Source organism: Cryptomeria japonica, chromosome 5 (assembly GCF_030272615.1).
Source record: "Cryptomeria japonica chromosome 5, Sugi_1.0, whole genome shotgun sequence".
Lineage (NCBI taxonomy): Eukaryota > Viridiplantae > Streptophyta > Pinopsida > Cupressales > Cupressaceae > Cryptomeria > Cryptomeria japonica.
This window is the reverse complement of record NC_081409.1, coordinates 29,811,795-29,838,452: the sequence shown is the minus strand read 5'-3', so window position 1 is coordinate 29,838,452 and position 26,658 is coordinate 29,811,795. Positions and strand designations below refer to the sequence as shown.

Here is a 26,658-nt window from a genome sequence, read left to right as displayed (position 1 = left end):
GACATCAGGAGAGATTTCCTGCTTCTTCCTCTTTGGGGTAAAAGAACTAAGCCATGGAGGTAAAACGACTAGTTCTCCTCTAGTAGCTACCGAAGACGAAGGAGAAGTAGTTTGTGTTTGAACAACCGTGGTCACCCTGGGAGGAGTATCTGTTTGGATGGCAACCATGGTTTGCTTGGTAACCAAAGGGCATGAAGATTGCCTCATAAATTCTTCAAAGCCAGAAGTAGAGGTATCAATCTCTGACAAATGGATACATGCAGGAGTATCCTCGGGGATTTCCAGCAAACTCTCTTGTTGATGATCAAAAGGTGGCTCAACTGCTGAAATAGGAACGACATTCTGAGGGGACTCCACTATTATGTTAGGAGGAGATAGAGGCAGCTCCATGGAAACTGAGGAGGGAATTTCATGAGGTGACTCCGAAGCCAGTGACTTAGGAGCATCATCAAATTGTTGTCCTTCCTCCGGATTATTAGGATCAATCACATGAATGTGAATCTGGGATTTTTCTTTTCTGCGAACTGTCTCCTCCTTAGGAGGAATTACTATTGCCCGACTAACCTGCAATTTGATCCTAGTGCCTGAAGATGATGCACCTTCCTTGTTGTCAATCTGAATCTCAGACTTACATCTAAGAGGCCCTGTAGAGTCATCTTCTTTTCCAACCTTGATCTTGATGAGTCTAATGCTATTACTTTTGAGCCAAGTGTTGGTGTTAGCTAAGATAGGCTGAAATCTTTCAAGAATGGAAGTGCATTCTTTATGTGACCATTGGATTAAAGGAAGTGGGGCTTCCTCAACCCTTCGTGAGACAAACTCTGGATCAAGCACATTCCCATCATCAATCATTCCTTGCGGAATGTCCACCAGGTTCAGATCAATAACCTGCTCAACATAAACCTGCAGTAGTCCATCTTGAGAACCTCCATTTCTGTACGGAGATCTACCTAGATATTCTCAATACGATGCACATGTATGAAGGACTTTTTGATCTTTTCCTTCATACCCCGGTAGTCAAAATCTGCCCTCGACTTAAACCTTTTGGGTTTAATCTCCTGCATCTTAGTCTCCATAGCTTTGGCTTTGACAGATGTGACAAGAGAATACCAACCGATCTTCAATGGGTTAGTTGTAGAAATCCCCATTCCAACCTTATGTTTGATAGATTGATGAGCGTGCATAGCCATGATCAGTCTTCCCAACTCCATAAGAATGATCTTATTGGTTGAATATCTAGGGAGCATGTATGGCTGCCCACTATAGCATCCGACTCTTACATAAGTGAAAGTCGGGAATTGAAGAAACAAGCACCCATACTCATTCACTCTTTCCCATGCTTCATCTGACACCCTTCTGTTCTTTAGAGTCTTGTCAAGCTAACACATGAAGTAACCAAAGAATGCATCTTGAACCCTTCTGAAATGTAATCTGTTGGGTCTCAAGGGCAGCTGATCATAATATTCCCACACAGGTATAAGCGAACAATCACCCTTGGTAGAAAGACTAGGGAAATGTCTGAGTGATGCTGTCAAATACACCAAGTATGGATTCATGTAGAAAGTTATGGTAGTAGGGACTGCTGCAAGTTGTTTGCACAAAGCATCGCTGATAATCTCTCCCCATGATATTTGATGGGACTGCCTTATGAACATGGTAAACTGATACATCCAGGGCTCAAACACATTAGAGTGCTCAAGACCCATCATCCTGCTGAGGAGAGTAATGATGTCTCCAATTTCCCACTTGAAGTCACAACGGTACAACTTAGCCCACCTCGTGAAGGCGGCTCGTGACTCATGAATCCACCTGTTAATGTGACGTTTGCAGTCATTTTCCCTCTTAATATAGTACTCAGCTGCACTATCCTTTGAAATTTCCATATAAACAGGTGCTGGTGGTATTCTGAAGACTTTCTCAATAGTATCTGCATCAAGGCGGATTATTGCCTCATCATCATCATTTCTAATGGTCCTCGTCTCCTTGTCGAAGTGGTGAGCGCAAGCGAGAACAAATTCAGGTTCTAGGGCAGCCACTGGAAAAGAAGATGCATGATGAATGTGGCTGTCCAACAACCGCTGCATATTACTATCCTGCGGATGCTCCACCATCTTAATGAATTCTGACATGTCAACATGCCCTATCTCCATATCCTTGATATGATCCAAAGGAGAGGAAACTTGTGAAGATGAAACTTCATTCTCGTACTTGTCATATTTATACTTCATCTTCTTTGGAATGGGAGATGATGGTAAATCTAACATCGAAGAACAACCTAGTATGCTGCGATGAAGACTTAAAAGTGTTAAAGCAACATCATAATTAGGTGCAACTAACATTTTTCCTTCTTCAAATGGGAAGAAATCCAACCCTTGCACTTCACAATTTTGTGAGAGAAAGATGGGAAATAAATGGGAAGGCTGGAAAATTGACTTTGACCAATTTCGGATCTTGGGGAAAATTTCACAAGTATACAAGTGGGGAAGAACGAACATGAAATCGGATTTTTAAAACCCGAGTGCAAGTATACTTGTAAAACGGAAAATGGAGAAATGAGTGAAAAATGAGATTTGGACATGTGGGAAATAACGTGAATGGACTGTATGGATATAGGCAATGAGTATGGATAAAAATGGAAAGATTTTGGGAATGTCATTTTGAAGAAAATGGGAAGAACTTTCAACATGCAATCCGGTTAAAAAAAGAACCCGATTTTGGAAGAATGGGTATTTTTCATCTCTGTAACTTGGAATTTCAACAAAAGATGGTTAAAATCTTATAATCATAAGGGAAGATCAATTATTTTCATCCAACTTGTAATCAGGATTTAAAATCCCGAATAGAAGTAAAGAGGGAAAATGGGGAAGAACAATGCAATTCACAAATTGCTTTGCAAAGGGAAAATCTCTCTCACAAAAACCGATTTTAGGGCAAAACCAACATATATACAAATTTACAACTAGAATGGAAACACAAGAAGACAAGAAAATGGAACAAGAAGAAAAGAAAACATACCTTGCTTCAATCCAAAATGCTTCTTCAAGAGATGAAACAATCTTTGAATGAAGAAGACAATCCTTTAAATAAGCAACAAATCGAACTTGAAAACCCTAGCCATGTTTTTTTTAAAAATGTCTTTAGCAGTAAAAACGCCTTACAAAATGGCACAAGAATCGGTCAAATCTCCCCTAAATCTCCACGCCTAGGGTTTAGAAGGCAAAATGATATGGGAGAGAAGAGATTCGTGGCATTTTGGAGGACAAAATCTTGGTGTTTTTGCTAACACATGTTGCTGTAAACTCGCCTTCAAACCAGCAAATGAATATACCAAATGGCGTGGAAAGTGTTTGAATATGCATGAAAATAGCATAAGAATCCAAAACGCTCTTCTTCCTAAAAAATCTCCACAAAAATAGGTGAAACTCTCAACAAATTCGCCTTCCTTGGCTGGTCGGGTTCTTGGAAGTGAAGAACAAGTTTCAATTTGTATGTAACAATGAAAATCGGGTTTTTGACTTCATATTACAAGTTTAAAATGTCACTTTATCTTGCACGAGGCAAAATCGGGTTTTTAAAACTAGATTGCAAGTTTAAAATGCCTTTATTTTTATTCATGGAGCAAATCGGGTTTTTGAAACTCAATTGCAAGTTTAAAATGTCACTTTATCTCCATTCTAGGCAAAATTGGGTTTTTGAGAGAGAAATACAAGTTATAATAACTTGTAAGGGGAAAATAAAACCCCCTCAACAAGTTTTATTAACTTAACACATGTAATAGTGGAATAAAATCCCTTTCAAGTAAAAACACTAAAATAGGAACTTTATAAAAGAATTACGAGTGACTTTTTAAATTTGCAATTTAAAATTAACTTGTAACTTATCCAAAAAATTCCTATTATGACTTAAAAAGCCAAAAAAGCATCAAGGGGGAAATAAAAAGTAAGTTACAAGTTCTTTTTTCATAAAGTGCACTTATAATCATAGAAACGGGACTCGTCGAAACTCGGCGAGTCCGAGTCCGAGTCATGCTCGCCGAGTCTCTGGGACTCGGACTCGTCCGAGTCTGGCGAGCGGCTCAAACTCGCCAAACTCGGCGAGTCCCGAGCCCCAAACTCGGCTACTGTTTGGGTTATTAAAATGACAAAAAAAATACATTTTAAAAAGTTTTTTTTAAATGAATGGTATCGTCTTTGTTCACTACAACCTTCGCTTGAGAATGAGAAAAATTAGGGTTACAACATGTCAACCAATAGAAAAATAACACGCGATGCCCCTTGACCCCACCTTGGGGGCATTGCCCCCAAACCCCCGTCGAAAAATATGGGGGGAAATTGCGTCGATAGAAGTAGGGAAAATTTAAGCTCCGAGTCTAACATTGATTGGATCGACCAGGTAGATATAGAGGTTGAGATTGTAGCCATGGCAGAGGAGGAGCGGAGAGCATGAGCACAGACAGGAGATTCAAAGGCAGATAGTGACACGGATGTTCCTGATGTTGGTGAGCATGGCATGGTGTCACGGGGAGCGGCTATGGCTGTCGAATTATCCAGGACCTACCTTAGACGCCTTCGCAGGGGGCCAAGGCCGGAGGGTGCAGGCTCCTCTGAACCATAAGCTTGTAGTTGTATTTACCTTTGGTATTTGTATGAAACATTTGATGATGATCATATGATGACATGGATTTTTTATTCCATGAGTTTTGTAATATTGTATACATTTGACAATATTTATATATCTATGTTTGTTATTTCCTTCAGCTACAATTTGCATTTATGCTTATGTGATTGATGTATACTTGTGTATGTAATCAAATGAGCCGAGTTTGATGATGTTATTGTGTCTTTAAGGTGTATTTAATAAAGGGTGCCTGAAACAAGTTTTAAATCTTTAAAAATCTCTAAATTTCTTGAGTTTTTCACTCAGCCGAGTCTAGAGCCGAGTCTTGAGTCCGAGTCCCGTTTCTTTGCTTGTAATTAACTAAAAATTTCCCTACAAAGACTTAAAACAAAAGAAAACATTAAAATTTGCAACTTAAGGAAAATTTCCCACTTGCAGTCAGGGAGAAAAAACCCCAAATTGAAGGAAAAACATAGCAAACGAAACCAGAAGGTGATGAAATTTGAAACTTGGTTCGAAGATGGACTGAGGATTAAACCAGTCCAAGGGCGAAGCAAAATTCTGCCTCGGGAAGCATGCCATAGAGTAATTTTTTCATTTTTTGACAAATTTTTTATGTAATGGTCCATCATTTTTGAAAACAAAAATGAGGACAAGAAGGAGCAGTTTTGGGCCAGAAGATGGATAATTTAGAAAATGCAATTTATTTCATCAACAAAAATATGCAGGGACCTGAGCTTAATTATATTGTCACAGAAAAGGAGATGGTAGTAATATATGCACTTAACAAATTCAGACATTACATCACAGCATATCAAATTTATGTGCATACTGATCATACAACAATAAGATATCTTATGAACAAGCCTTCAATCATAGGAAGATTGACTTGATAGTTACTATTGATGCAGGAATTTGATATTACAGTTGTTGATAGGCCAGGTAAAGCTAATGTAGTTGCAGATTATCTGTCTAGGCTTCAATTGCAGGACAATCCTGAAGCAATAGATGATGTTTTCCCTGATGAACACTTGTTCTTGATAAAAGCTCACACTCCCTGGTATGCTGATATTGCAAATTATTTAGCTGCTAATAAGATGCCTTCTCATTTTTCTCCTAAAGAAAGAAGGTTGCTAGTTGAAAAAAGCTTTAATTTCTCTTGGATTGCTGATTGTTTATTTTACACTGGACCTGACCAAGTCTTAAGAAGGTGTGTCTGAGAGGATGAAACGTATGATATTCTTCATGCATGTCATGATGAGCCATTTGGAGGACATTTTGCTGCTAAAAGAACAACACTTAAAATCCTTAACACAGGGTATTATTGGCCAACTTTGTATAAAGATGCAGCTCAATATACTAGAAAATGTGATAGATGTCAACGAATGGCTAGGCCCACCAAATCTAATGAAATGCCATTGTATCCCCAAATACTGGTTGCACCATTTGACAAATGAGGATTGGATTTTGTAGGACCAATTGATCCTCCTTCCAATGGGAAATCCTATATTCTAGTATGCACTGATTATGTTACAAGATGGGTGGAAGCAAGAGCAATGGCACATGCAAGAGATAATAAGGTCGCTGAATTTCTCTATGAGGAAATATTTACAAGATATGGAGTACCAAGAGAGATTGTTTCAGATCAAGGACCACAATTTACTTCCACATTAATTGCAGCATTGGTTAATGAATATAATATCAGACACAGGAAGTCTACTCCATACCATCCTCAGGCAAATGGTCAAGTAGAGGTTACAAATAGGGATTTAGAAGCTATTCTCACCAAGACAATAGCTCTTCATAAGAAAAACTAGTCAAATAGACTTCCTGAAGCCATTTGGGCATACAGAACAACATGGAAGACAACAACTGGTTTTACACCTTTTGAAATGGTGTATGGAAAAACAGCTATGATGCCCATTGAGTTTGAGCATAAAACTCTTAGGACAACTGTGCAATTGAATATGACTTTTTTCAGAAGCACAAAAAGATTGCATCATGCAATTGAATGCTCTAGATGAACTGAGAAAGATGGTTGTCCAACATATAGAAATTATTCAACATCAATGTGCTAAATGGCATGATAAATATATTAAGGAGAGAAAATTTAAATCTGGAGATTGGGCATTGTTATATGATTCCAGATATAAGGATGCAATGGGGAAGCTGCAGACACGTTGGTTGGGCCCATATGAGATTGTTGAATTTTTTCAAAATGGAGCAGTTAGGTTGGCAGTTAGATTCAAACTTTTGGTCAATGGTCATTAACTACGTCTTTATTTTAAGCCTACTACAAAAGAAGACTTCCTGCAGTAATTTGACAACCAAGTGCAGACCACAGTTTCTGCAGCCTTTGCAGGGTGCCTTCTCGGCCCAAAGTCTTAAAATTCCTTTTGCATGCATTCATAATAAAGATTTCCATATTTTATGGAAATACCGTTCTCCGTTAATAAATTTTCTCATCCACCTCATCTCATTTCATTTCTATTTTTGCCATACTTCACATCACCTCATCTCATATCATGAATAAATCATGGTTTGATTGCAGCATTAATTAGCACGACTGCAAGTATGTATATTATTTATTTTTCTTTAAATATGTATTTATACTTTCATTATGATGATTTCCTGATATGATTCGCATAAGCCGTATTCCCTTCCCTCTGTCCTTTTTCGCATGTGTGGACATGTGTCCTCTTAAGTTGGGGGGTGTTTTATGGTTCTATTTACGACTGCATAATGATGTGTCCTTGTCCATGATGTGTTTTAATTTACTTGACATCATTTTTAATTAGTTAGTACTGATGTGAAAGCCTATAGCACGAGTGAGTATACCTTTCCTGCTGCCATAGTTGATGAAAGGTACTGAAGAATAAATAAAAGGTTACGGGGCATGAATTTTCAAATCTTACAAGATATTTCAGCTTTGCATTTTGTTGTGGTGAAATTTTTGACTGTCAAGTTAGCTATGGGAGGTGCACCTATCCGTCATGACCCTGTGACTCATGACGCTTTGCTGCAGGACAACCAATGTGAACACTATTTCCGGACCTATGGGTGGATCGATTATATTTTGAAATTGACAGATTTTAATGAGGAGATTGCGCAGGAATTTATGCGCACATTCAGTGAAGGGGAGGCTTCTGTCAAAGGGTTACCGGTTATATCCACAGAGCAATGAATAGTCGAAGTCACTGAGTTGTTGCAGGATGGAGAACTATTTTCTGAGGCAAAAGATGCAAGAAGTGCAAGGGCAGAGTTCACTCACCCAACTGATGGACCTCTTAGCGTGGACAAGCAAGGAACTAAGCGAATATCTCTTCCAAGAGAATGGTTGCAGGTTGCATTTCATGTAATGAAGTATTTAACATGTGATGGTAAGTACTCCAATCTACATTCTGTTCATTTCAAATTATTGAGTCATTTGAGGCATGGTCGAAGGATGAATATTCCAAATGTCTTGTATCATCTTATCTCTATTAGTGCAAAGGAGACGCAGAAGGGTAGTACCTGTTCTGTGAGTCATCATGGATTAATCAAATTATTGGTAGAACGGTCTCTTAGAGATGTCTTGTAGATGTCATGGGGAGAGTTTGAGGATATCAAGCAATTTGGAGAAGGGGATGTTCTTGCTGCAGAAGAAATTGTTGTTCAAGAAGAAAATATCGGAGAAGCCTTGTCTCCTAGGGTTTCTGTAGCAACTGAACTTCCTATTGCTGAGAAAGCTTTGCCTGGTGCGGAAGGAACAGTAATTGAGCCAAGTGTTGAGCAGCCCTCCTCTCAAACTCAAAGTGGGGCTGCATTTTATAAAAGGAAAGGTAAAGAAAAAGGCGATGCAGGGGAAGAAACCATGGAATAGCCTCAAGAAGCGCAAGTTCCTCCTGCAGCTAAAAAAATGGAGGGTTTTCCTGTAGCAGAACCTCCTATAGCGACACAAGAATTGCCATTAAGAAGAAGTCATCGGGTTAAGCAAAGAACTCAGGCAACAGGAGGTGTAATGTCCCCACTTTAGCAGTTGACCAAGTGTGTGTGCGTTAGCCTTGTTCTACATGGTCCCGAGGGCTAACGAAGGGTTTAAGGGGATCTTGGAGTGTTTTGGCCTAGTCATTTCCAGTTTGGGCCAAAACGAAGTTGATTTACTCAGTTTCAGGCATACTTACTATTTTTAGTAAGTTAGCAGGACATAGTGGAGGCCAGTTTTGGTGTTTGGATTTGATACTCCTCGGTGAGAGCTTTCCGACGAGCTATCACTCGCATTATTCGGAGTCCGATTGCTAATACATTTTAATGCCTGAAGTTTTATTAAAGTAACATTTTATTTAATTGTAAAATATTAAAGTGTTACTTTAATATTTATTTTATGGGGATCTGTACCCAAGGGAGACATAAGTGAATATTTTAATATATGTTTTATATTGCTCATCTTTTATCCCACATTGCCCATGAGAGTTGAGTCGACCCCTGGAAAAAGAATAAAAGAAAGTGTTTGTGGCTTCATTAGATATGTTGAATATGAGAAGAAATTGATGCATGAGTTGCAGATCTGTTCTTGGCATCAGAGGACGTCTATCCTCTCTTGTGACATTCTAGACGTCATTCCCCTTGGGTTTGGCCTTTGGAATCCATTGCTACCAGCTTCATTATCAGGCAGTTTGGGCGCGTTTCTAGCTACAGGTAGATTGGATGTCTTGCTCATGACTTCTTCACCATTTGTCCGATGCTTATGCCACTTTGAGGGGATGATATGTGAAGACATTGGACTGACTGAAGATAAAATATTACTGTAGCAGCAGTGAACTGTAGCAACCGCGTACTGTAGCAGCCGCGTCGCTATAGCAACCGCGTACTGTAGCAGCATCACTGTAGCAGCTGCGTACTGTAGCATCTTGTTAGCAGCAGCCTAATGCTATGGCCCAGGCCATCACTCTTTGAAGTAAACAATATTCATGCCATTCTATTGCTGGAGTATTTAGTGAGTTGTTTCATTGCCAATATTGCACTTAATCTGAAAATCATTATAAATACAGTGTGCTGGTTATTTCAGTTGTGTGTTTATGCTTTCATTTTCATATTCATGTTACATGCATAGATCCTTGTTAAAAGAGCACAAAAAAACAATACAACAAACCAATCTGGAGTCATAAGGGTTGTAACACAAAAACAGAGAAATTAGGGACTGCAAGCAAAGTGTTTGATGGAATTACTTTATAGCTGTGATTTCATTTAGAAGTGGATTTTGGGGTAAACATTACAGGAGGTGTGAGTGAGGTTATTTTTGTGGAAACATCAGAATTAGGGCATGACAGTCAGGAAGACAGTAAGCCGCAGGAAGGACATGAAGCCGAAATACTGACAAATTTAGCCCAAATAGCAGAGCAGTTTGAAGAACCAGGTGATAAGATCTTGAGCCCTCAGGTAACTGCTCATAGGCTCCCTTCATGTCTCACTAGCTAATTTGCTGCACTCACATTTTATAGACAGTGGGAAATAGAAAAGGCTAGGCTACAGGGGATAATTGACAAGCAACAAAAAGAAATTGAAAAGAGGGACAAACAAATTGTTGAGTTCCAAAGTAAAGTAGATACTGTAGCAAACATGGTTTCCGAGTTAATGCAGTGCAGGGCTCCGTCGAGGGTCTATGCTTTGTATCTGAAGGAATAGTTTCTATGTTTTAAACTTAACCGCATTGTTAGGGATCTTAGCCCTTCTTTGGAGACTCCGCAGGATTTTTATTGTGCTTACCAAAGCTCTCCTATAGCCATTAAAAATTTGCTATGTGAGTTATATTTGCATAATTATGCTGTCTCTTCTGACAATGAATGGAATCTTGTGCTGTATATTGGTGATATTCAGTTAAAGGCATTGATGTCCTAGATACAGAACGAAATTAGTATGGGGGTACAATCTAGAATGCACAGGAACTTGGAACTTGATTGCCCATTGCCACTGAGAGCTGAGGCTAAAAAACCCACAACAGATGTATTATGACTGGCAAAATCTGTTGAATAGATCTGATGTTAGAAGCCAAGTTTTATCATTGAGGTAGGAAGTATTTCAGGAGTATGAAAATTTGATTGGAACTGAGAATCGAACTGTAGTTGAACGTCTGACTCAGCATTGGAATAGCCTTCCAGAGGATCTAAAGCAGTGTGAACCCCATTCATTGCCCAACTATCATGCAGCCATACAGAGAGCTCCCAAGTATATCCGCTTGGGTAGGACAAAAGGCAGTAATTGGCTACCTTGATATTTTAGCCACCTATTCTTATGTGGCCATTAATGGGATGCAGAGCTAAAGATAAACCGTATGATGAGGCTGCGGAGGAAGCCAGGTGGGCTAGGCTGGAGAAGATGAAAGGATTTTATTGGAACTTGGCTACAAGAGGCACGAGACAGGTACTGTAGGTGATTTTCGAGTCAGTGCCAGAGTAAGGAATTTTCCTCTTGCTGGAGGACCAACAACATTAAGTTGGGGGGCAAATGATGAGCTAAAATAATAGCTCTTTTATTTCTATGACTGATAAGTTTTTCCTATGTTTTAAGTTGCATATTGGGACAATGTTAAAGTCATGTGATGTATCAGAGTTTTGATTATGTGCATTTTGAATGATAGCCAAACCCGCTGAACCCTGTATTGTTTTTACTTAATATTCCTATAGCTATGCGGATTATTATGGTAATTGTTGCCAGGAATAATCATTATGTTATGTTGTCATATTATGTTTATGTTGTCGTTGGTAATAATAAGTTACGGCGCTCAGTTAGTTAGCCGACGGGTAGGTAGTTGGAGTCGCAACGGTTGTGTCACACCCCTTCGGGTATTATATAGTGTACCTTTTCTTCGAAGTAGGATCATGATAGTCGTGTCAAATGTAATGTTATAAGAACTTGATGTACATGGATTGTTGAATTAATATAGAGACTGGTTATTTAATGTATTTCCATTATGTTCTGTGCATTTACTTTCTGCATTTAACCGTTTACCCAAGAGGGCAAACAGTAATATCATGCGTGGATGTATAAATGTTGTAATATATATATATATATATATATATATATATATATATATATATATATATATATATATATATATGTGCTTGTATGTTCTAACCTTTAATGCAGGGGTAAATAAGTTGTTGCAAAAGCGGTTGTGTTAAGCCAGATGGAGAATCATGCCATGCAAACAGTTGGAGACATTTCGGGGTGGTTTAGCATTTAAAACAGTGGAGAAGATGGTGTTCGAGTGAAGCAGCAAAGGAATAGCGAGGCAGTACCAGACTCATTTATGGTTGTCTCCAGGAGGCATCAATCTAGTAAAAACCACCATGCTATATTCTTGGCTGTGTTAGTAAAGTCCCATGTTCTCTATGGATTGACTTCTTTTTGCTGTAATCAAAGTTTCCGCCTAATTTCATGGGCATGATCTAAGTAGTTGAAAGTTTGTTATAACTTTCTTATAAATAAAGACTTGCACCTCTTCGTAGAGGTTAGACAACATTTTCCAGAATTAGAAGCATTTCTCTTATTTTATGCATTGTATCGACTTTTGGAAATCATGAATAAAGGCTATGTTATTCTGAGCATATAGAACTGTTTTGAAGTTCGGATACACTCATCCAAGGGGGCCCACTTGGTGAGTATTCCTGTGTGATTGTTAGATTAAGTTTTCTTTTGCTGCAGTAGATGTTCTAGCAACTGATTGTTCCTGCAGCCATTGGAACTAGATCTTGTGACTGTTCTTTCAGCTAAAGCAGACAAAGTAATTCCTGTTTGTTAGCTTTGAACTTAGTTAATAGTTATTTAGTTAGAATCTTCTGTTAATGTTAAGATTTCCTGTAGCCATTCAGTTGTCATATTTTCACTTGTTTATTTTAGATAGACTTAGTTGCTGTAGTAGTGCAAAATGACTCTTACTGGAACTTAGTGCAAATACAATGCAAACCCATTTCAAGTAATACGTCCTTGGGTTGACAAGTAAATGAACCTCAGTCATGGAAATTATAGCTACTCAGAATGGATGACCAATCCTTGAGTTAAGACTTTAAGTCTAGTTATTGTTCTAATTGGCTAGGCAAACACCAATGCCACATACCCAACAATTTATTCTATTCGCACTTGGCATTTAGTGGCTACCTTTTTTTTCTGTGATGGTTTATGTCAATTTAGCTACTTGAATGACAAGTTAAGTAGAAAACAAATACAATTCTTTACATATGTTTGGTTTGTGAAAAATTGTCATTTTGCATGATTTCACCACATTTTGCTTAATCTTATTTCCTCTATTTTTTCTAATGCTTTTAGCACTTTTGGCTAGTATATTTCTAATTTCATCTTTATTGCTTGTTAGTTGAACTAGATAATTTTTTTGAGATAAGTTTGCTGATACCTTCACTTTTATGAGAACGCTATATTCTAACTTGGAGGCTTGTTAATGTTGTCCTGCAGTCTTCAGTTCGTGAGGTGCACCTTCAAACTGGAGAGGTATAGAAACATACTTTTCTTATTCACTTATATAAACCTAATGTTAGGTTCTAAATATTCTGATTTTCTGGGAATGGTTGACATAGAGATGTATAGGTTCTTTATTTAGTATTTTAATGCATTTTCACTTTGGATTTTGGCTTAAAACCGTGGGAGTTATGTTCGAGGAGTGGAAAAGTGGAAAATCATCTTGATCATGAAACAATAGTTCAATTTACTATAAAAAATGACAGAAATATAATAAATTTAGAATTTAAAATGTATAAATAATTTAAATCATTAAGATCAAATAAGTTATTATATAGGTTGTAGTTAATTTAAAACTCAGAGTATTTGCAAGTAATTTTTAGGGCCAAGTTACTTGACCTGGAACTTGCTAACTTGCAGAGTTGAGTTTCTGTGAGTTTTTGGTGAGTTTTTGTGAGTTTTTGGTGAGTTCTTAGTGAATTACTTGCCCAAAAACTTTCCAAAATTTGTAAGTCAGTGCGAGAAACTCGTCCATAGCTGCATAATGATAATAATTTTTCACACATTTTTTTCAGCTCTCATTTCTTCAATGCATTGACAAAATTTTCAAAATCATATGAGTTTGAAGGTTTGTGTGGTCTTGAAGGCCTTAATTTGGGCTTGGTGATGGGGGCTCAGCCCCTTGATTCGGCCTTGTATTGTGATAAGGAATGTGCTTGGGGTGCTGTCTCACCCCACTAAGGGCTATCATCTCTAGGCTCCTACTTTGGTTTAAAAAAAAAAGTAAAAATGTTTTGGGCTCATGTTTTCCACATATGAAACTTGTAAAAATAGTAATATGGATTTTTAATTTATAGTCAATGACACTATGATGTGTATCGAACTTGTTTTTGAAGATTATTTCACATGAAGGAAAACCATTTTTGACTTTTGTAAATTCAATTTTATGTGTGTTTTTGAAGATTATTTTACAAATTTATATGTATTTTAATGTTTGGAAATTTTGATGAGTTTTTGAGTCTGAGTCAAAATTTGGTTTGCCAAGCATTTGTTGAGTCTAAGTTTTTGAACTACAGGTTGTAGCTTAAATATAGTTTTTACTTGACATTGTCAGAGGAGTGTATAAGCTGATATACATTGTGCAAGTCACTTTTTCCCAGATTTACAAGACTCATACTCAACAAGCTAATTTTTAACTTGGACTCAACACTCAAACTCAGCAAATTGAAAAACCATGAAATATAGAGATCTTTTAAGGATTTGAAGCTTTTACCATGCACTTTTCAATAAATTAATTTTAAAGATACAAAAAACTTATCACTAAGAAGCTACTTTGATCACATATAGAAGTATACATTGATCAAATGAGTACAAAAGCAGATTTGAGTTGAAGGAAACAACTTTTTAAATATATAATAAATATTCTCAAGTATTTTAGGTGTACAGCTCATAGATTATGATATCCATGGCATCAAAAATAAAAATCACAACATGGAATCATGAACTATGGTAGAGAAGATCTTGTATTACTTGGTGTAATGTCCTCAATCTATCATGTTCCTTCCCTTGTCGAGTCGGCAATAATTTAATTTAAGGCCCAACTAATGTTCTATCTGTGATTGTTCAATAAAGTACTCTTTTATTATAAAATTAAGTTACTTTTTATTATTTTAATTTTGGGAGGGAAGGTTAATTTAAGTATGGACCCAAATGTAATACCTATACAGGCAAATCTAATACCCTCATTTGTATTCGCATTACTATTTTGCAAACTGAGTTTTCTTATTGTAATTTTCAAGGATGAAAAGGAAAACCCTTGGCAACGTGTTCTAGAGGATGAAACCCTTGTAGGATTTGTTGTTTGATCGAGGATGAAAACCCTCAATCTTGTGGAATGCATGTCTAGAAATTTCATTGATCAATCTAGATTAAATTCATCTATTTCATCTACTGCTTTATCTTGGTGTAATCTGCCCTTTTCTCCTTGAAAACTCATTTATAATAATTTTGGGTGATTTAATTTTCTGAGGTATTCAATGTATATGATTCAATAATTCCTCTCACTACTGTCGTGGAGTATTAATGACTATTTTTATGTGTCTGGTTGAAGAGAATAAAGCGCTGTGAATTTAATCCATGCTCATTGATAGTATTAACAACTATGGGAGAAATAAACTCAGCCACATATAAGTCCAAGTTGAGTAAGTCTCCTTGGAATAAACAGTTATTATCTACAAGTCATATGAATTTGCATGTCATAGATTATTTGATCACTACATCACTCATTGTTTAATTAATCCTTTTGCATTCTTACAGGCATCTAGATTAATTGTGGTTTTATAAAGAAAATTAAACTAAAAATAAATAAAAATTAGATATTATTTGGCTTGTGGATTACCCTAGGTAAGCTGTTATTTTCCGAGCTGCATTTAGCTTAATTATTCTGATTTGTGGGACTGATTTCTTTTGTCTTTATGCAATTTCTCGTAATTCCCAAAACTCATTAATTAACATAGTTGCTGGTCTCTGTTTATATTGCTGCTGTTAATGTCTACTTAGTATGTTATTGATTGGCATAATTTAGAATTTATAAGGTTAACTAGGGTTTATTAACAATAGTTGCATTGGCATTTATTAGATTATCACTTTAAAATCAGAAAACACAATAAAATTGTATAAATTCTGAAAAAAATAAAAAAAGAATTTCAGGGAAATACATGATTTGCTTTATTTCTGGTTTAATCAGTTTCATTTCAGTACTTTATATTTCAACAGAGTTTTCTAATTCATATCCAACACAAAACACAAAAGCCATATATAAAATTCAGAAACTGAAAACATAGAGTTCATTTACCTTGGGAGAAATCTAGGACGGGACCTTACAAAATCAAACAACTCAAGGATAAGCATGTAATGTCCCCACTTCCTTAGTTGCTATCCAAATGCATAGATTTACCTGTCAACCATCTCCGTAGGCAAATTCACTGTGTAGGGGATGATTGGTTAGCCAAAGGGGACCAATACTTAGTCATTTTCTTGCTTTGGTGGACTTAATAATATAACTTTATAATATAAAGTTATAAAACTCACTTTTTCTAAAAATAGAAAAAGTTAAGTTAAAAGATCTTTTTAAAAGACTTTATATTTTACCCCTTGGCACATCTTCCTAGGTGAAAAGTTATTTTAAAAGGTGGCCAAACTTAATGAAGAGATGATCTTCATACCCATCGAACTTTTGGAGGGAGAAAAGATTCCATTGGAATCTTCCATTGATGCCTTGAGGGGGTCGAATTAGGGTTGGATGCATAAAAGTTGATTTGGAGATCATTTGGAGGCATGTTATTTTTGGTGATTATTATTATTTCTTCTCTTCAATATTCTGCCATAGCAGATACAGTAGTGTGGAGACCTGATTGAGGATGAAACCCCTTGATTCAGGCAGGTTGGACGATACCCCAGCCATCATTCCTACTTCAGCACCCAGGAAGGATCTATTTCAGGCCAATTTAAGGGTCAAATTGTGTGGAATTTTGTATCAGATTGCAAGATTAACAGCGTTAGACAGATCTGAGCATATGGGTTGTCATTTCCAGCAAGTTATTGCTTATTTATGTTAGCCGTACCTCTCCTAGGTCAGCCATACCATCCCAATCAGCCCGTGGGATGCAAATAAATTAATAAAGGGGATTTAGTAGCAATTATTGATTGGAAAATCATTGTTGGGAGGTCACTAGGGCAGATCGATGGCCACCTCTGAGAATTCATGGCACATTTGAATGATATCAGCAAATTAGAGGGGAAAATAGGGTCAATTTGGTGATCTCTCCTGGCAAGGTTTCAGAATAAGCTTCAGAATTGCTAGCCACCAATTCAATTGTTTTTGATAATTATTGATTAGAAGAATAAAACTCATTGGAGCTGTTGGTGCACATTGGAAGCTCCTGTAGCAGCATTTCCATTCAATAAAGTCAATAAAGAAGCCTCCAAGCAAGGTGTTGGACCCATGGTAGGCCAAATTTGGCAATTTAGTGTTGAAATTCATTAATTCTTTGCATTTTTTAATTGCTGTTAATGAATCAGACATTCTGAAATTTAGTTTCAGTAGTTGTCATTTGTTATTGCTTGCATTTCCAAATTGCATTATACATTCTATCATCAAAAAACCCCAAAAATGCATTACACTCAAACTTCTTCAAGAAAACTCCAAGCTTCAATTTGCTGGTCAAAGATTGATTTTGAAACAAAACAAATCAGAATTGAGCCATCTCCTAGTCGACATCTTTCAGTGGTATCAGAGCAATGATCCTGCCAGCCTGGGGGTCATCGAAGTGATTCTATGCATCGGGGCAGATTTGGTACTTACAGGTTTTACACACGCAGAAGACCTCGGGTGGATTTGAACTTTGTTATTGAACAACCAGCAGAGAATAATATGGCTGATCGAGAGAATAACAGGGATGAGGGAAGATGGGAGCGACCAAATCCTGATGAGATTATGAGAAGCTTGGCTGATGCGTAGCTGAGATTTGTCCAGGCTATTAATAGGTTACAAGACACACAGGATAGGATGGATTTGGGAAATCACAGGGGTAGGCGTAGAAGTCATAGCAAATCAGTTTCAACTACAGGGAGTCGTGGCAGCAGTAGGACCCCATCTTCCTCGGGAAGTGCATCTATTTCACCATAGAGAGACAGGATACATACTAGGATAGCCGATAGACCTATGCTTCCTCGGTTCACTCCTAGGGATGAACCACCATTGGCTGATCCACAAAATGGAGTGACTTTTCAGGATACAGCTATTACCGCTATGTAATCTCCCCAATTTTAGCAGCTAGGCTAATAGGTGATATAAGGAGGAATTAATTAAATTAATTTCTTATAAAGTCATTAAAATAAATTAATTATTAAAAATGACTATATTTAATTAATTTAATTAAAAAGTGACTTAAGTATAAAAATAAAAAATAATTAAAAGTCAATTAAATAATATTAATTAATAAAGTGTACCTACCCTCTTCTAGAAGGAACCTTGTGAAGGGTGATGAAAAAGGATAAATAGAAGAGGATGTTAGAGGATCAAGGAGATGGGAGTTTTGGTTGTGAAGAAATGACTAATGCGTGGCATTGGTGAAATATCTGAGGACGCAAACCTTCAGTAGATTGTAGAAGGGCTGGACGAAACCCTAGTTCTTCATCCGGGAGTGGGAGATATTTAGTTTCTCACATTGTGCATAGCAGGTTATGGTGATTGGGAAGGACAATCAGTCCTTTCACTTGAGCTTATTGAAGTTACATATCAGATTTGGGTGGTTGTGCTTCAGATTTGCAGGTTTAGAAATCACCTTATTGAAGACATATTCTTGGGAAAATATACATCTAGTCCCTAAGCGATACCTATTGGAGATTTGTAGAAGAGTTCTGAAGAAGTTTTGAAGGCAGATTGAAGAGCTTATGTCTTGCTGTTATCAAAGTTGCAGACTTTGGGGTTCATATGTTTTGATTCATATTTCATCCTTGGTGCATCGATTTTCACAACTAAAGATCCCAAAGTGCAGCAGAGGTTGTGGTGATATTGTTTGGACTGAGTATAGGGCAATTTAGGAGTTTATTTATTTCTTAGAAGGGGCTGAACCTTGGCAGATCCGCAACCCCCCCTAACTCCTTCGATTCCACCTTTGAAAGCTTATGATTGCCCAAAGGCCGTCCAAGGAGCAGGCGCTGTCATTTGTATGGAGTCTGATCAGGTTGGAGATAGATTTGGTGACATTTGTGTGCAGTAGCAGCAACATCTTTGTGTCAATTACCTACAGCAGCAAGGTGGTATCAAATCAGGGCACCATTACATATCTGATTTGATCAAGATACATCTATGATGTTTGGCGCTATACTTGATGCAACAAAGCGATCATTTTGGTGAAAGTCTGAGGTGATACCAGCTGTCATTCACTGTGATCTCAGTCTGAACTATGCAGCAGCAGGGGCGGCCAAAGAAGAGTCCAATATGGCATGGTGCAGGGTCAAAACAACTATTCTCGAATGCTCCTTGAAGATGTCATAAATCAGGTTCTCATTAACTCATTTTCAGTCTATGAGTTTATATATATATGACCTTAGGATCTTAGGTACTCAGAAAAAAATCTGATTATGACAGTCAATGAATTTGTTGATTAGCAGTCTTGTGACTTGTCATGTACTCTAAGCTGTCATGGGAATGTAATTCGATTTATCATATAAATAAGAAGTTGGGTTTGCATCATATTGTAAGTGGATTATCTGAGGACGCACATCAAGTGTTTGTTAAAATGTCAGTTGACTGAAAAAGTTATTTATTGTGTCTTCTAAGGGGCTAATTTGGTAAGGAACTCTCAAGTTAGTTGTATAAGCATCTTAGACTTGTCTTCCTAACATTTAAGGACACGTATATTGCTCATAGACACTGTTAACATCTTGCATTCAGTCTGAAACAAACATATCAGCAGCTCATATAAACCAAATTCGGAAACTACTGGCAAAAATATTCCTTGTTTCAGTCATCAATTGGACAAGGGATATTACACGCTAGTGATGAGTGGGCTCGACTTCCGGCACACGTCAGAGATGCTTTCCCTTTGCATCAAAATTGTATGCAGCGGAAAGATTCTATGAGGGGACAGAATGACAGATGGTCCAGATAGCAGTGAAATAATGATTTGAAGAAAGATACAGACAAGCCTACTTTATCCACATTTGATGGCAGTGGCTCCATTAGTGCACGAGCATGGGTCCATAAGTTGGACATATACTATCCTTGAAACCCATGGCTGAAGATGAAGCCATTCAGTTTGTTGTTCTGCATTGGGAAGGTGTTGCATATGATTGGTGGCGCCATGGATTGGTCACTCAGAACCATGCTCTCATTGACTCATATTCAGAGTTCACAGAGAGACTGATTGCCAGGTTTGACAAGAAGGATTTGGAATTATATTACAAGGACTTAGCTCTCCTGAAACAGTCAGGACATGTGGAGTCTTTTATTAATGAGTTTTAGCATGTAGTAGTGATAGTGCTTGAGATGCTCGATAGGAGGGTAGTGATACTGTTCATTGAGGGTCTACATGAGAGACTCTGTGGTTTACTCAAGGCTTTGAAGCCTAAGAATATGTAGGAGGCTATACACATTATATTGGACTTGGATACCTCACCACCACCCTCCACATGTCAGCAAAACAAAAACTTTCTGAGGAACTCCAAGCCCTTCTGAAAGACATTTACTCTGCAGAAGGGAAACGCATCTTCTCTTAAGATTGATCAAGAAACTAGGAATGAATTGAGAAGAAAGAAGTTGTGTTTTACTTGCAAGGAGCCTTGGGAACTTGTAATGTCCACTTTTTAGTTCGTTCCTATTTTTGTGTGATTAGCCTATCATTTTGACCCTCGTACGGTAATAATTGTGGATAGAGGGTCTTCTGAGTCAGGGACTTGGTTAATGGGGATTCTCGTCTTCTCCAGAATTCAGTATGTTCCAGTTTGGTCTTCGTTTGGTTAAGATTGGACTTCGTTTGGGCTCAGTTTTATATACTTACTATTTATAGTGAGTCAAGAGATGATTGAGAGGGGCCCTTTCTATTTTTAGTAAGCCAGTGGGTTGGACAGAGGATAAAATGGTCAACTCCCCGGTGTAGACAAAATGAAGAAATAATGATTATTAAAGGAGATATTAATGTTTTAATGGCTTGAATGATAATAAAATAATTAAAATGATATTATAAAGTTATAACTTAACTTTATAATTTGAGGGTCAAGTCATCATAAAAGGGGGCCATTTATTGAATTAATTTATGAGGCGCCAAGACCAAGGTATTAATATTAAACATTAAAAGATGCAAATGTAATAATATTTAATTATTATTAAATGTGCTTTTGGAAGGAAATCAACTTCTTCACGAAGTTATATATATTCAGCCTAAGAATTGAGCCATTCATTCTATGAGCATTTGATAACTTGACATTTATGATTTCTTGGCATTTGGAGAAGGCAAACCCAAGGGTTTCTACATTTCTGCAAATTAGGGCATTGGAGAACGTAGTATCTTCATTGTGACAGCTACCCGAGGTGGTGAAAGATCTTCTGAGGGTTGCTTTTGAGTTGGCTGTAACCAACAGTCAAATTTGTGAATATTGGAGGTCATTTTTGGAATAAATTGGAGATGTCTCAAGGCTGCAATTAATTAATTCTGAGGACTGATATACTACAGCAAGGGCGGCATACATAGAGGGCACAATTTCATCAAATATTGTGAAGTTCCATCAGCATCAAGGGTTGCAGCATTGTTACAGAGCATATCAATTTGCACATCAGGTTCCTTATTGTTTATTTGCATTGTCATATCGATTTGCGAGTTGTTGCTGTAGATGCACATTTTTATTGGACTTGTGAAGGCATTTAGATTGTGAGCCAAGAGTCTTGGCATTGAATATTGGATGGTTGAAATCATCATATGCGTTGTGCATTCCAACTTGTTTTTGGTTTAGCATTAAATGATATAGTATAAGGTTGCATGCCATTTGTTTGTCAAAATGCTTAATTGCTGCATATTGGTTATCTTAGGATGCATGAGAAGTGTTTGTTAAAATGCCCATTGGCTGTAGGTGCACATTTTACATGTAGAAGACAAAAAAGGATTACTTTTGCATTTTAGCTCTTGGCCTAGAAGTTTTAGTAATCAATTGCAAGCATTTAAACTTCATTTGAAACCATTCCAAGTAAGCAAAAATAATCTGAAAGCAAAAGACAGCAAGATAGAGGTTTCATAACAACTATTTGACAATATTTCTTGAGGTCCAAATCAGCAATTAGAGATCAGATTTAGCAAGGGATATTACAGTGGTATCAGAGCGGTTTCTTGCCATCCTGTGTGGGAAATATGGCTGCTAAATTTGTTGGTGAAGTGATGATTGCTTATGAGGAATATAGAGAACTTCCAGATAAGACCAAATGTTTTCTAGATTTCGACTACTATATGGAGTATTGGATGGATTGTGGCAAGCAAAAAGGAAGAACAAAGAAGAGAGATATTTCACCCATGATAGGCAGAAATTTATATGATGACTTTGTTAGGTATGCTGATTTAACTCAAGAGGATATGAGGACAGCCATGGGGAATGAGTTGTCTACATCATCTTTGCAAGAAGTTTCATTTGAGACTTCTACATTGGAGGCTAGCATAGAGCATGCTAATGATATGGGTAGCAATGGTATGGACTCTGTGGATGATCACATTGCTTCTTCACCTTCACATGATGAAAAGCTCAAATGTTTGTGAGGGAAGATGGAATAACTCATGCATTGACAAGGATGGACAACATTCACAAACATCTAGAGGATCTCATTTGGACAACTCAAAGAGAGGAAAGACAAAAGGGAATGGGACATGGCATTCCACATACACATTTGCATCCTTTCAAAGAAGCTTTGGAGTTGATAAAAGAGGACTATCTACAAATGTTAGAGATAGTGACAGGGCTGTCCAATTGGTAAAAGATCAAGATAGAGAGATTGCTGACCTTTGTCTACTTTCGAGTGGGCATAGTCACTCCTCTCACAATCCAGAAAACCAATCCCTTGTAGCAGCTACTCCTAGAGGAGATGAGACAAATCAAGACTTGATAGTAATTGATGACTACAATGAAAAAGAAGATTCCAAAGATATGAATTGGGATAGTGATATTCCTCCTCGTTCTTATGAGATTGCAGTCCTTACACATGGAAGAATTTGTGAAGATGAGTCTACAAGTGTGGGGCATGAAGCTTGCATTGAAGAGGTACTTGGAAGGGGTGAAGACTTTTCACAATGGTATGATTTGGAACAACATGGAGGTGTTGTTCAGTTTGTGAACAATCCTTTGTTTGAGGCAGACGCTACATGGTCATTTGATAATCCACTCTTCGAGATAGATGTTGATCGCTCTCACGACCCCAGTCCTGAGGTGAGCATTGATCATAGTGTTTGGGATCCTAGCAGTGCATCGGGATTTTAGACAAAGCTCGCGAAGGAGTTTTCAGCAGTGTACATGGTGAGGAGTGCATACAGCTTCACATTTGATCCCCATGTACATGACTCATTTCAGATGCACAGTTCAGGGGCGCATGTAACGGACAGTTTGTTTGATAGCTCACTTTGTGCAGAGATTGAAAGCAAGTATGGCCAGTCTCTTGACTTGCTTCCTCTTGAGGCTTATACTCCTGCGACACTCGATGAGGAGATTGAGTGGGTTCAGCAAATTCAATTGGATGAGTTAGTGTTACAGGAGCTAATAGATTATGACAGGGACATTACACAAATTTTCACTTGGGATCCAAGTGGAGAAGTTTATTTGCAGTCGAGATTGCTTGGGGACAAGCAATTTCAGGAGGGGCGCATAGTAATGTCCCCTTTTTAGTTCGTTCCTATTCCTGTGTGATTAGCCTATCATTCTGACCCTCGTAGGGTAATAATTGTGGATAGAGGGTCTTCTGAGGCAGGGGCTTGGTTAACGGGGGTCCTCATCTTCTCCAAAATTCAGTATGTTCCAGTTTGGTCTTCGTTTGGTTCAGATTGGACTTCGTTTGGGCTCAGTTTTATATACTTACTATTTATAGTAAGTCAGGAGACGATTGAGAGGGACCGTTTCTATTTTTAGTAAGTCAGTGGGTTGGACAGAGGATAAAATGGTCAACTCCCTGGTGCAGACATAATGAAGAAATAATTATTATTAAAGGAGATATTAATGTTTTAATGGCTTGAATGATAATAAAATAATTAAAAGTGATATTATAAAATTATAACTTTATAATTTGAGGGTCAAGTCATCATAAAAGGGGGCCATTTATTGAATTAATTTATGAGGTGCCAAGACCAAGGTATTAATATTAAATATTAAAAGATGCAAATGTAATAATATTTAATTATTATTAAATGTGCTTTTGGAGGGAAATCGACTTCTTCATGAAGTTATATATATTCAGCCTTGGGAATTGAGCCATTCATTCTATGGGCATTTGATAACTTGACATTTATGATTTCTTGGCATTTGGAGAAGGCAAACCCAAGGGTTTCTACATTTCTGCAAATCAAGGCATTGGAGAATGTAGTATCTTCATTGTGACAGCTACCTGAGGTGGTGAAAGATCTTCTGAGGGTTGCTTTTGAGTTGGCTGTAACCAACAGTCAAATTTGTGAATATTGGAGGTCATTTTTGGAATAAATTGGAGATGTCTCAAGGCTGCAATTAATTAATTCTGAGGACTGATATACTACAGCAAGGGCGGCATACATAGAGGGCACAATTTCATCAAATATTGTGAAGTTTCATCAACATCAAGGGTTGCAGCATTGTTATAGAGCATATCAATTTGCACATCAGGTTCCTTATTGTTTATTTGCATTGTCATATCGATCTGCAAGTTGTTGCTGTAGATGCACATTTTTATCAGACTTGTGAAGGCATTTTGATTGTGAGTCAAGAGTCTTGGCATTGAATATTGGATAGTTGAAATCATCATATGCGCTGTGCATTCCAACTTGTATTTGGTTTAGCATTAAATGAAGATGGTATAAGGTTGCATGCCATTTGTTTGTCAAAATGCTTAATTGCTGCATATTTTTGAGTGAATTTTAGGTTTCATTCATTTTCTTTTTTCATGAGCATTTGCAATCATAATGCATAAAGTAATGATAAACAAATACATTAAACAATCTATGAAATCAATGTTTATTCACTGTTCACATAATACATAAATTGAGATGATTTTCATTCATGCCAGACCTGTAGCAATAGCATTACTACTGTTAGCAACTAGCTATGACCTAAAGCTCATTTTAATCAATCCTCGCACCAAAAACATGGGTCGATGTGGTCTAAATGTCCTCACCGCAAAATACAAGCTCCTTATATTATTTCAGACCTGGAAATGCGTAGTCCACAGACTGTTTGTGCACTTCAAAGACTGAAAATAACCACAGATAGTTATGCTCCAGCAACCAAAGCACTCAGACTTGATTAGTGAATTCAAGCTTTAAGGCTTTAAGCTTCCATTCATTATACTTGACCACATTCCTCCTAATAACCCTCCAGAAGTCTTCTCATCTCCCTAGCACCTCAAAAGGAATTTTTTTCCCGTTGCTAAATTGCAGATTTAAATTCAAAGAATACCCATGTGCTTCCTGGAAGTGTACGACCCTGCCCTATGTGTGATTTGGCCTAGGAAATTCAAATGTCAACCAAAACTTGCAAATGACCTATCAGATTGAATCGTCTAACTGAGGAAGCAAGAATGAATCAATACCCAGAAGCCAAAATGAATCCCTCCAAGAGATATGAGCAAAAATGAGGGTTTGTGTGCTTTTGAAAATATAAGGCCAGAACTGAAGAAAACACCCAAAACTTGAAAATACAAATAGCACACCAAAATCCTGAAGGCAAACTTGAAAGACTTAATAAATCTTCATTTTCACCAAAATCCATGTTACCAAAACTCAAGCAAATCAATGTTTTCTCTAATTGAAACCAATAATCAGCTAGGGTGGATCTTTCACGATTGAAACCAAACAAATTGTAGAGGGTTTTTGTCCTCAACAGCTCCAGGAAGAACTCCAAAGCTCTTTTTGATAGAATCTCTGTATGTGTGCAAAAACAGAATGCTAAAATAAGAGCCCAAACTCAGGAAGAACTCTAAAGCTCATTCAATAGCATATCTGTATGTGTGCAAACTCAGAATTCTTAAAGGACAAAAACCTTTGTTGGATAACTAGTTTTGGATTTGGAAGACAGTCCCTAACTGGTTTGAAGTGGTTCTACTTAGGAATCACTTTGGTTTTCAGCAGAGTTTTCAGATTGGGGTTTCAATATGGAGATTTTTGAAGTGTTTTGATGTCAAGATTTTTGGGTATGTATTAGTGTTGATTTACAGAATTTTTGGGTGTGTTTGAATCTTTTCTAGAAGGGTTTATTGAGCGTGCTGTACCATTCCTTAGGAGCAAGCCATACCATCTATATTTGCTTGGAAGTTTGTTTGCAGGGTTTGTGAATACTGGAGGTCGTGCATATTGTGATCTGCTTTACTGGGCGGCTTAGTTGAGAAGTTTTTGAGGCCATTTGCTGGTTGCATGATTTTCTAGGAATGTTGTAAACTTGTACCATCTGCAAAGTGTGGCTGAGGGTTTGGCATAAGGATCCATGGCCTAAAGCACCTAGCTTATTGGGTTTATCCTTCATTGCAGGTGGTGCCTAAGCCTATGTTAGCATTTTCAGGTGATTCGGCATTGAACGAGTGAGTTTGTGTGGAGTTTTGAATTTTAATGAGCTTGCTGCCACTATTACAACGCCATAATCAACTTTTGTGCATGACTGAAACTTAAACAGACCTGTAATCTGCTCTTTTCCTATCTATATGAGGGTGTTTAGTGGAGCTGGGCATGTATGTGACTTTTTGGTAACCTTTGGGAAGTATGCTTGCTGGTTGGAAGGGTTTTTTGAAGGGTTATCATGCTGCTGTGACCTACATTTCCAGTACAATAGACCTGCAACATCAATTTCTGGCACATCATTCATGTAGAAGCCTATTTCCAG

The 26,658-nt window shown here is 37.5% G+C and overlaps 1 protein-coding gene across 2 annotated transcripts in view; it reads left to right on the top strand.

The window, feature by feature from the left end:
- Nucleotides 1-26,658, top strand: part of LOC131057392 (glutaminyl-peptide cyclotransferase) — a 178,224-nt gene that overhangs the window by 62,917 nt on the left and 88,649 nt on the right. For both annotated transcript variants that reach the window (XM_057991562.2, XM_057991561.2), the window contains one exon: nucleotides 13,066-13,101. In XM_057991562.2, coding sequence (XP_057847545.2) covers nucleotides 13,066-13,101 — 36 coding nt within the window. The remainder of the gene's footprint in view (nucleotides 1-13,065; nucleotides 13,102-26,658) is intronic.